The sequence below is a fragment of the Oryx dammah genome, unplaced genomic scaffold (assembly GCF_014754425.2).
Source record: "Oryx dammah isolate SB20612 unplaced genomic scaffold, SCBI_Odam_1.1 HiC_scaffold_27, whole genome shotgun sequence".
Lineage (NCBI taxonomy): Eukaryota > Metazoa > Chordata > Mammalia > Artiodactyla > Bovidae > Oryx > Oryx dammah.
Window position 1 is genome coordinate 16,907,065 of NW_024070211.1, and position 11,336 is coordinate 16,918,400.

General features: G+C 47.1%; 1 protein-coding gene across 1 annotated transcript in view; it reads right to left on the reverse strand.

The window, feature by feature from the left end:
- The window catches only part of PSMD1 (proteasome 26S subunit, non-ATPase 1), an 84,468-nt gene extending 80,209 nt beyond the window's left edge, over window positions 1-4,259 (reverse strand). Inside the window, exon 1 of the mRNA XM_040228126.1 lies at window positions 4,070-4,259. Within this exon, the coding sequence (XP_040084060.1) occupies window positions 4,070-4,085 (16 nt within the window). The 5' untranslated portion in view covers window positions 4,086-4,259. The remainder of the gene's footprint in view (window positions 1-4,069) is intronic.
- Window positions 4,260-11,336: the final 7,077 nt, after the last annotated feature.

An 11,336-nucleotide genomic window follows, 5' to 3' on the forward strand; every position in this document is an offset into this window, starting at 1 on the left:
CAGTTGTGTCCGACTCTTGTGACCTGATAGACTGTAGCCCACCAGGCTCCTCTATCCATGGGATTTCCCAAGAAAAAATACTGAAGTGGGTTGCCATTTCCTTCTCCAGGGGATCTTCCAAACCCAAGGATCGAACTGGGGTCTCCTGCATTGCAGGCAGATTCTTTACCAACTAAGCCACCAGGGAGGCTATCTATTGTGATTATGGACTATATATGCTAAGATAAACTAATGCTTAATGAAAAATATATCACAGTTGGAAAATAAGTATTTTTTGAGGGGTGACTTCATTATAGGAATGATTATTTTTCTTTAAAACCAAAAAGTTTCTATTTCAAAGTTCAAGAGTTAACTATGTTATCAAACTCTCACGATACCACATATATCACATTATGTGCCTAATTCAACAGTTTTCAAAGTATGGCTCCTGGATCAATTGGTACAAGCATTACCTGGGAACTTGTTAAAAATAAAAATTCTTGGCCCCATTACAGATCTAGTGCATCAAAAATTGTGGGGATGGGGTCCAGTAATGGGGCCACAAGCCTTCCCTGCAATACTGATATTCATTATAGTTTGAGAATCACTGGCCTAATTGACCAAAATGAGAAACTTCCCTACACAATCTTAGAATAAAATTATTCGCACAAAATAAACCAAGAGTCATAAAATTATTTACAGAAGCAGGAATATTTAGTTGTCAACTCAACGGAGTAAAATAATGACTATTTCAAGATGCTTATATTAAGGCACCTCTGTTGTATCACAAGTAACCTAGAAGGTTTTGCTAAATGATGCGCAATCTCACTTGTTCTGACATCAGTTACTGAAGCAAAGCAATCCTCATGTGAGCCTGAGGTGTTGGCACCAACAGTGGAGAGTAAATAACTGTTGTCTTCTAAAAATACATCCTGAAATACAGTCACATATTAAAAGGATTATTAAGGGGGAAAAAAAAAAAGTGGGAAATTACTGTCCTTGAACCATAAAGGAAACTAAACTGTTTCTCAGATATGTTTTCCATGTAGATCTTTAAAATCATTCTGCAACAGTGAATTGAGCCTGTAAGCTGATACAAGTGTCAAGGCAACTTTCCTTAGCAGAAGTAGCCATTTCTAAGCGGTAAGCCAAACAGCTTCAGCAGTCTTTAAAGAGTCATATGGGAAAAGACACAAAATTCAGCAAAGGAAACTATGCCATGGTTCTAGCTACGGCATATTACTATTCTAAAACTTTAAATGCAGATAAAAGGAACCTCTTGGTGCTGTAGGTTGGTATAACAAATCCAGAGCAGAGAGGCTGAATTGAAACCATGAAGAGAAAACAGATTAAAAAATGCAATGTGGGGGGTGGGGGGAGATTTGGAACTAGTGACAATGAAGAGCAGATAGAGAAGAGTGCCTTAAATCTGGAACAGATGGTAAACAGCAGAATGCTTTATCAAAATACTAAAAATGCTACCCATTCCCTTATCAACAGTCAACGGTATGCCTGAACTGCTCTTACCAAAAGACGTGATGGATCTTTGTACACTCTCCTGTTTGGTTTCACTCATGACTAACGTGTTACATGGTTGGCCTGGCTTAGAAATGCTGCCACTGTCCATGGAACACAATGAAATCAAATACCTACACTTCATACACAAATATTTCCCATCTTAAAAACAGGAGCACTCACCTTTAGATGGGGGATGGGTGCACCTGGGGAATGGGAAAGGTTTCAGGATGCTAGAAAATCTCCTGTGCCATAATACGGAGTCAGCAAGTACTAAGACGCTGTATCAACTTATAGCATTATTTAAAATAGCATATTATTCATAAACATGAAGCTATGCTCCAGGAGACACAGGTTGAAAGTTGAAACAGTTGCCTCAAAGAATTTCATTCTCACATCTCCCTCTTAATAACCCCCTATCTCTCTCTCTCCACTCCCTTTCACAGCCAAAACTCTTGAAAAACTTAACAGTACATGCTGACCTTTTATTCACCACTGTGTTTGTAGTGTCCTGAAAGTGCCTAGACCATAAATGAACAAATAAACTGACAAATCCAAACTGGAACCTGTTAGCTTCTCTTTAGCACCAGGGACAGATCCTAAACCACAGCCAGCCAAAGAACAGGAAATGAGGTGACAAAAGGTTTGGAGCAGAAGCTGATTAAGTAATCCTGTAAATGTAACCAATGAGAGTAACAAATACCTACTATTCTACCATCAATGAGTCTCAGAGCAGGACTTCAAAAATCATCAGGTTTAAATTCTATTAAGTTCCCTACAAGTGTTTTCTTTTTAGCCTTTACTTCAAATACTCTAGTGACTGATTAATTGATTTGATTAGTTAACTGATTTCTTCATTCAAGATACACTTTTGAAGTTCTGCCATCTGCTTGGCAGTTGTTCTAAGAATTATGAAAGGTTTCCCGCCCAAAATTCTACCACAGACAGAAAGACAGTAGTCAGGTAAGTAAACAAAGTAATTACAGGACTGTAATGAAGGAAGGGGATGGATGAGGGGGAGAGACCCAGCATGTTTGAATAGGATGATCAGGAAAGACTAAAATTTGATCAGAAACTAAAGACTGAGAAGCTAAAGGAAAACTTGAGGAAGAAGAGTTTAGAAAGGGGGAAGAGAATGTGACAGGGCCTGTAGGAAAGAAACTAACATATTCAAAGAACAGAAAGGCCAGTATGATTATGTAAAACCGAAGAAAAGAGTAGTACAAGACAAAGCAGGAATCAAATCACGTAGGTCTTTAAACTTTTATTTCATTATAAACACAACAGAGAGCACTGAAGGATTTTAAGCAGAAGAATATTATGTGATTAAAGTTTAAGAATGAATACTCTGACTACAACAAGAAGAATAAACTATATGGAGGTAATGTTGGAAAAACAGAATCTTAGGGCTCTCAAAGCAACCCAGGCAAGAGATGAAGGTACTTTGGGCTAAGAAGATGAATCTGAAAAACAATGAGTCCTACATTTACAAGTGGTAAGAAATTTAATGCTAATTTATCTTTACAGAATTCTGACTGGAAAAGCTTTTACTTATACTGAACTAAAACAAAAGTCTAATTCTGTGTGCCGGTGGCATTTCTTCGAGTGTAAAATTATGCCTTCCAGGTCTCCGCCAATTTAAGCAACCCTAAGAAACACAAGTTCCTTAAAAGTACAAATCATTGTCTTCTGATCATCAGCTTGTTTACAACAAAACTCTTGAGAGACAAGTGTAGAGTAAATCGAGACGAGAAAAAGGTCTGTGAGCCGGCCAAAAAAAAAAAAAAAGGCACCAAGACTGTGGACAACTTTGTGCAGATCGATCTGTAGTGAGGGGCTTAAAAATCTCCACTTGAAAAGTGACTTCGGAGCTGATACCACTGCAAACGTCATTCCACGAATCCACGCGCGCAAGGGTTAAGTGGAGGAAACCTGCCCGCAAGCCCAGGAGTTCCTTCTTCAAGGTAGCAGAGTGACCGTGCATCCAGCCTCAAAACCATAGGCTGATTCTCGGTACACAGGAAAAGTTCTCGGGGTGCCTTAATTAAAATATCCTTGGAATAAACTCAGAAACGACCTACCCCAGCCCTCGTTTAATTTAGATTTCACTCCAAAGAAGACAAGAGCTTGGTCAGGTCGGGAAGTACTGTGTAGCATGGGCTGCCTTACCGTCCGGCTGCAGAGGGGACCATCCCACTCTAACCACCAGCGAGAAAGGGCTGGGATCGGACGGCCCCACACGCTCAACCTCGGGAGGGAGGGAATTAAGGAAAAGCCGTCGGGGTCGGAGACCGGCCCGGGAAGCCCCTCGGGTCCGGGCACGGGTCGGGGGGAGTGGCTGGGGAGGGACGACGAGCCGGTCCACCCAGCGCGATTTCCCTCCCCCGAGCCGGAGATGGTCGCGGGGCCCCCCTCGGAGAGGCCGGGCTGCACGGCCAGCTCCCGCCCGGAGGTGGGCTTCGGACAGCGAGGCGCGCGGCGCCTCCGCCGAGAGGTGCCCAGTCACCGGCCCTGACTCAGCTAAAAGCCGGCGTGGCGGCTCCTCCCTGGCGGCGCCGCCGGCGGCCTCACTCACCGGCCGAAGTGATCATGGCTGCGCCCCGCACTCGCCCGCCCGCTCGCTTGCCGCCCCGGCCGCGCCGTGTATCTGTCAGTTCAGGGCCCGCTCGCTTCGCCGAGCCTCCTGGCTCCCCCCGGTGCCCTGCTCAAGTCAGTCGCCTCCTCAGGCCGCCGGCTCGCTTCTCACCCAGGACCCTGCCCGCCCCGGACTGCCCGCGACGCCGCCTGCCGCCCGGCGCGAATTCTGCCCCCTGGGCCTGTGTCTCCCCGGGCCGCCGCTGCCGCCCCGCCTCGCGGGGGATGAGGGGTGCACGGAGAGCTCCATGCTCTTCTCTAACCCTCCTCGAGGCCACAGCTCCCGCGGGGACAGGAACCGGCGTCCGCACCTGGGGTCAGGCTTCAGAATAGCCACCCCTAGAAAAAGGACCCCCACCGTCACCCGCCATTGCTGGGAAAAAGGGAGGTTGAGGGGAGGTTGCTGGCGGTGTTCGCAGCGCCACCTGCTGCCTGGGCGGTCTCCCTGCAGCGCCCCCCAGCCAAGCCTTTGAGGGTCTGGGTAGCGCAAATAGCGTTTTCTTAGAAAAGTGATTTTCAAATTTTTTAAAAAGTGGAGCCCAGCTTTAAAAGAAATCCTCACATCAGTGCTCTATTGTCGTATCACAGTGAATCCCTAAGTAATCATTGGTTTATCACAAAGTTGAACAAGGAAAGTTCTAATTTACATTTGGAATAGTGAATGCTGTAAATGGAAAAATCACAAGTATACAAAGATATACAGTGAAAAGTGTTCCAAAGGAGAAAAAAAATGTCGTTGTTGCCTTCCATCTGCCCAGTTCCTCTCACCCTCCATAGCAGCGGGTTCCTGTTTTTTAGTATATCTGATTTGAAATGCCAGTTGTGATCGACATCCGCGGTTTTATTCCAGCTTTAGTAGACAATTTACTTCAGTAGTCAGTACTAAGAAAGTCTTGACAAACATGAGTGACAAATGGTGGCATTTTAAAGCTTCTAGCCTCGCACTATCAAGCTACTCTTCAACTGGCTAGTGATTACTAAAGCTTATTTCTGAGGCCTTTTCAAAACAATTTAACCTAGTTGCACAAACCAATGTTTCTCACTGGAAATAAAATTTGATTGATGACACACTGGAGTGTCATCAACTAAAAAAAAATTAGTATTCTTAAAGCTATATGTTAAAATATATTAAATGTAATTATTAAACACTTTTGAAGAATCTAGCTCAGATTAAAAGGCACTGCCCTCAGAAGTGTGCACGAAAAACAAACAGGCTGAGTGTTTGGTAGTATTATTTTACAGAGGTGCTCTGACTGATCACTCACATAAAGACCCTTGTGTGCCCCAAAGTCCTAAAAGAATCAGATATAAACACTAACAGGTAGTGGAAATGAGTGAAGCACGTCTAGTGTAAGAAAACACCGGCTCAGCAGGATAGTGCATGGAAACTGATACTAGGATGTGAGGGGCAGTAGAGGGTAATGGTGAGTGAGACAAAATGAAGAATGATGCCCCATTTCAGGCTTTCCTGATGGCTCAGTGGATAAAGAATCCACCTGCAACACAGGATCAAGAGGATCCCCTGGAGGAGGCAAATGGCAACCCACTCCAGCATTCTTGCCTCAAAACTCCCATGGACAGAGGAGCCTGGCAAGCTACAGTCCACAGGGTCACAAAGAGTTGGACTGAGCGACTGTGAATGCATGCCCACCCCATTTAAAGAGAGCAGTGGCTGCTTGCTCCTACTGTGGTGGTCTGCCAAAATGTGTACTGTCATGAGGGCTTATGATTTTTTTCTAAGAAAAGCCGGAAACCAGAATTTTTTGTGAAATCCTTGGAATTTTTAAAGTTGGTAACTTGGGTGAAATGAGTGAAGAGGGTGGAAAGGTATAAACTTCTGTTTATAAGAAAAATAAATTTCCCCTCTTCTTTCTTGGCTGCCGCAGCTCCCAACAGCCTTGACTGCCTGCTCACCATCTCACAATTCTGTGGGCCATTCTTCCCAGCCAGCCTGGAGCACTACTCAAAACAAGGAAGACAGGGACTCTCTCCTCCGCGCTCCTCCAGGACTTCCACCCAGCCATGCTTACCCCCCACCTGCATGCCCCACTCCTCTGCCCTGTGGGCCACACTCCTGCCATCCTGAGCACCTGTGCAGCCGTGTACCTTGTCTCTGACCGCCCTTCTACCTTCAAGGCCTTCTCTGACTCATACCCAGCTAACCAGACTTGTCCTGAGTTCCAGTCAAGCCACACCTCCTCCAGGAAGCCTTCCTTGACCACCCTACGATGTGTCCCCTTATAGCCTTTACCCCACACAGCTATAATCATATCTCCTTGCCTACATTCCAAGTAGACAAGGAACTACTCAAGGGCACAGCCACATCTTATTCATCTCAGTGTCCCCTATGGTAACTAGAACAGGGTCACGCACGTAATAGATGATCAATAAATGTTTATTAGACCAATGGCACAAGGCTAGAACTCAGACCTATGTCTTAGAAACCCCTGCCTCTCCAAGACTCTAAAGTGATTTCTTTTCAAAGGACACAGCAAGACCACAGAAAGGATTCTTACCCAGTGCTCATAAAACAACAATCTCCCTCCAGATTTAGGGGTAACACAAAAGATCTCAAAGCCCCAGCGAGGTCAGTTGTAGTCTCACACTCGTATGGGCTGGGCCGGGGTCTCTGTCAGAGTGAAGGGAGGAAACCATTATTCTGATTTTTATTTGCAGATATAGCCACCTTGGGGCTTCCCTGAAGCTCAGTGGGTAAAGAATCCGCCTGCAATGCAGGAGATCCCGGTTCGATCCCTGGGTTGGGAAGATGCCCTGGAGAAAGGAAAGGCTACCCACATTCCAGTATTCTAGCCTGGAGAATTCCTTGGACTATCCATGGGGTCGCAGAGTCCGACACGACCGAGCGACTTTCACTTTCACTTTCTTACCCACCTTGAGCAGAATTCGGTCCGAAGCGTAGCGGGAGCATCTCCGTGGCCCGTGCAGCGCCCTCTAGTGGTTGCAGTGCCTCCCAGAAGGCGGAGAAAGTTGGAAGGGGCGAGCTCTCCAAAGCAGCACCCTCTATCCGCTGCCCCACCCTCCCCTCCGCCCCCGCCCAGTCCGTAAGCCTTATGGCATTTAAATCCTGGGTCTTCGGAGGGCTCGGTCCTCCCGTGAAGAACTGGATTTGATTGCTTTCCACCCCACCCCACCCTCCGCTACTTTTTTTTTTTTAATTAGGGGTTTTTCGAAAAAAAATTTTTTTTCTGGCCTCCATTTGGCTTGCGGGATTCTAGTTCCCCAACCAGGGATGGAAGCCCTGCCCCTTCTAGTGGAAGCCCTGGCCCTTTTTCTTTTTTAAAAAAATTATTGATTAATTGATTGATTTTTACAAAAGATATTTTAAGCGAATTGAACCTACTTATTTATTTTTGGCCTTGTCACCTGGCATGCGGGATCTTAGTTCTCCCGCCAGGGATTTAAAACAAACAGCACCAAACGACACCACCCAGTCCAATCAAGGGCAGGGGCAGAACTCAAGGGATAGCTCCTCTTCTTAGAGGTATTAAGACACATATACTTAAACGTTGTCCGATGACTGAATTGGGTGTCGGTTTTTAAATTTCAATGAAATAAAATTTTAATTTAATTTAAAATCAGTTCCTGGGTTGCACTAGCACATTTCAGGTGACCCCCTGGGGCTGCCAAAGACAAGTGCTGGTGGCTGAGGTGAGGGTGGAAGATCCACTTTTCTTTTTAAAAAAATTATTTATTTTAATTGGAGGCTGATTACTTTATAATATTGTGGTGGTTTTTGCCATGCATTGACATGAATCAGCCATGGATGTACATGTGTTCCCCATCCTGAACCCCCCTCCCACCTCCCTCCCATCCCATCTCTCAGGGTCTTCCCAGTGCAGGAGCCCTGAGCACCCTGTCTCATGCATTGAACCTGGACTGACAATCCATTTCACATATGGTAATATACATGTTTCAATGCTATTCTTTCAAATCATCCCACCCTTGCCTTCTCCCACAGAGTCCAAAAGTCTGTTCTTTACATCTGTGTCTCTTCTGCTGTCTCGCATAGAGGGTCCTTGTTACCATCTTTCTAAATTCCATATATGTTGTTAATATACTGTCTTGGTGTTTTTCTTTCTGACTTACTTCGCTCTGCATAATAGGCTCCAGTTTCATCCACCTCATTAGAACTGATTCAAATGCATTCTTTTTAATGGCTGAGTAATATTCTATTGTGTATATGTACCACAGCTTTCTTATCCATTCATCTGCCAATGGACATCTAGGTTGCTTCCATGTCCTGGCTATTATAAACAGTGCCGCAATGAACATTGGGGTACATGTCAGACCCACTTTTCATGGGAGTGATCTTGATCTCCACAGAGGTGCTGAGCTCAGAAAACACAGGCAAATACTCCGAAGACTACCTATGCACGTGCCCTTTTCCTGGCTCTGCCTCTCTTTCTGTGTGCCTGTCTCTGTCTTTCTCCTTCCCTTCCTCATGCTTTCTCCCTCCCTCCTACCTTCTTTCTCTGTGTCTCTCCCTCTCTCCTTCCCTTCCCCTCTCTGCCTTTCTCCTTTCTCCCTCTTTTCCAGCCATGTGTCTTTAATCACTGGACTGCCAGGGATTGCTTTCCAAGCTGCCGAGTGATAAGGTGCAAAGGGCCGCTGTGGGCTCGCTCCAGGACACCAGAGATCAGATCCCTGTTGCACAGTAGTTCTGCAACATAGGGGGTGGGTCCACCTACGTGGCAGCCGGGCTAGTGCCGGGAGGTGCTCTCATCAAGGGCTTGGCAGAGAACAGCGGGCAGTAAAACTGGTCACGTGGCTACCGGTTGCTTCACATACAGACCGCAGGCCGCATGCTTTTTGACTGAAAGCACTTATTCCTGGAGCAGAAACAGGAAATGCAGATGAGGACTCAGGCCTCCAGAGGGTAGGTGCTCCGTTGGAGTGAAATGCCCGGCTAGGGCTGGAATTGGCCTGGATGGACTAAATAAAGCATGAGAGAACCCTGGAAGCCATCAAGGACGTTAGGGTCTCTTTCCTCGAAGGACAGTGTCCAGGAAGGCAACGCCTATCTTGGGAAACTGGAAGTCTGCCATGGACGAGCTGATGCTGGAAGCCACTGTCCCCTCATGGGGTGGGGGGAGGGTGTGGGGAGAGGACGTGGGGGGTATAGGGTCCGGAATGGGACCTAGGGTGGCTGAGAGAGTGGAAGGTCTAAGATGATGAGCCAGCTCTGGGCTAGTGGCCAGGGGTGGGAGGAGTCACAATGAACCCTCAGGAGAGGTCTCCTGCACTCTGGCTGTTCTATCCGATGGCTACTAACCCCAGGTGGCCACTTGAAATGTGGCTAGTGCAACCCAGGAACTGATTTTAAATTAAATTACAATTTTTTTTCCATTGAAATTTAAAAACAGACACCCAGTTCAGTCACTGGAAAATTTGTAAGTGTATGTGGAACAATCTGAAGATGTAAATCTCTTTTTGCAACTGTAAATTTAATAACATCTAAATATAGAGTAAGTATTTTGAATAAAAACTTATCTGAAGTGTAAAATTCTCACTGGGATTTCAAAGACGCAAAATGTCTCATTAAAGTGTATTAAAAATGTTTGCGGTTGGAATGATACTATTTTGGACATACTGAGCTAAATAAAATGTTATTAAAATGATTTCCCCTGTTTCTTTTGATCATTTTTACAATATGGCTACTAGAAAAGCTAAAGCGACAGGTGTGCCTGTAGGTTCTCCTGAGAAGAGCTGGTCTAGACTCACCCAAAGGCCGCAGTCCCTCTGCCCTTGGATTCGGGCCAGGACCCTTGCCTTACTTCATAGTTATGACTGCTCCTTGGTGGTGGCACAGGCAGGGCCAGACCAGACCAGGGGCAGAAGCTTAACACAAGACCCGCCCCTCTCTGGGGTTAAGGGGCTGGGAGTGACCGCCGTGGCAGCTAGGAGTTCTGGAAAGCGCACTGCCCCTGGGACGCGGGAGGGTCAGGGTGGTCAGGCTGGAGGCCTTCTGGGGTTGGGGTAGTGATCTGAGGCCACACCCTGCTCTGAGAAGACCTTGTCAACCAGTGAGGAAGAGAAAGAACTCCTGTGACAAGACAAAGGCCCGGTTTCTGCCACCAGGACTCTATGAAGGCTTGGTCACAAGGACTAAGCATAGCACCTAATTATTCCAAAAAAATGCAGAGCAGGACAGTCACAAGCATGACTTAAGACTTAAAATCTGAATTTCTGTCTCAGAAATGCACTGGCCTGCACTTGCAGCAGGAGGCCTGGCTGGGACTGGGCAGCTCAGGGAGGAAGCCAGACAAGATTCACGCTCTCGTCAAAGCCCTGGTCCCACGGCGGCCTCAGTGCCCAGCCAGTCACATCCCACGGTCCCTCGGAGTCGAATTCCAAGGTCTCTGGGAACCACAGCACGGCTTGGTCTCTGCCTCTGCTCCGTATTGTGTGTGTGTTAGTCGGTCAGTCGTGTCTGACTCTTTGCGACCCCATGGACTGTAACCCACCAGCTCCTCTGTCCATGGAAGTCTCCAGGCAAGAATACTGGAGTGGGTAGCTCCGCCCTTCTCCAGGGGCTCCTCCCAACCCAGGGATCAATCCCATGTCTCCTGCAATGCAGGCGGATTCTTTACCATGGAGCCACTAGGGAAGCCTCTGCTCCAATTAGGCAGCCCCAGGTAGAAGGCAACCGGAGGGTTCCGGCCCAGGGACCAAAGGCTTCAGGGATACACGTGGGATTCTGGGCGTCACTCCTGCCTTGTACCCTCTTTCCCCCTGAACTTTCCACCTGTAATCATGTGGCAGGCTGCCCAGGGCAGCTTCCACTTCTGCCCCAATCCTTGAGCCACTTACACACAAAACCAGGTCACAAGGGGGTTATACAGGCCTCGAGTACGAAATAAGCGGCTTCCTGCACTGTGCGGGCTGTGTTTGCCTCCCAGATAGGACAAAGTGCAGCCTCCTGACCACAGGAACAGCCCTGCAGCAGAGATCTGCTACAGCATGGATGGCTTTCAGGTGAATGTGGCCACCGTCAACCTTCTCCAGGCTCGTGGGGTCCCAGGTGGTCTGTCCCGGGTGAGAGGGGCTTGTTTAGGCCATAGGTTTGGGGGCCTCAGCCCCTGGCCCCTTTGCAACTTTGCCTTAAGCTTGTGGTTTGATCACCAAGAGACCCCTGTGCAGAGTGCTCTTGTAGACAAAGGCTTTGAGAGGAAACTGTGACTAGTACA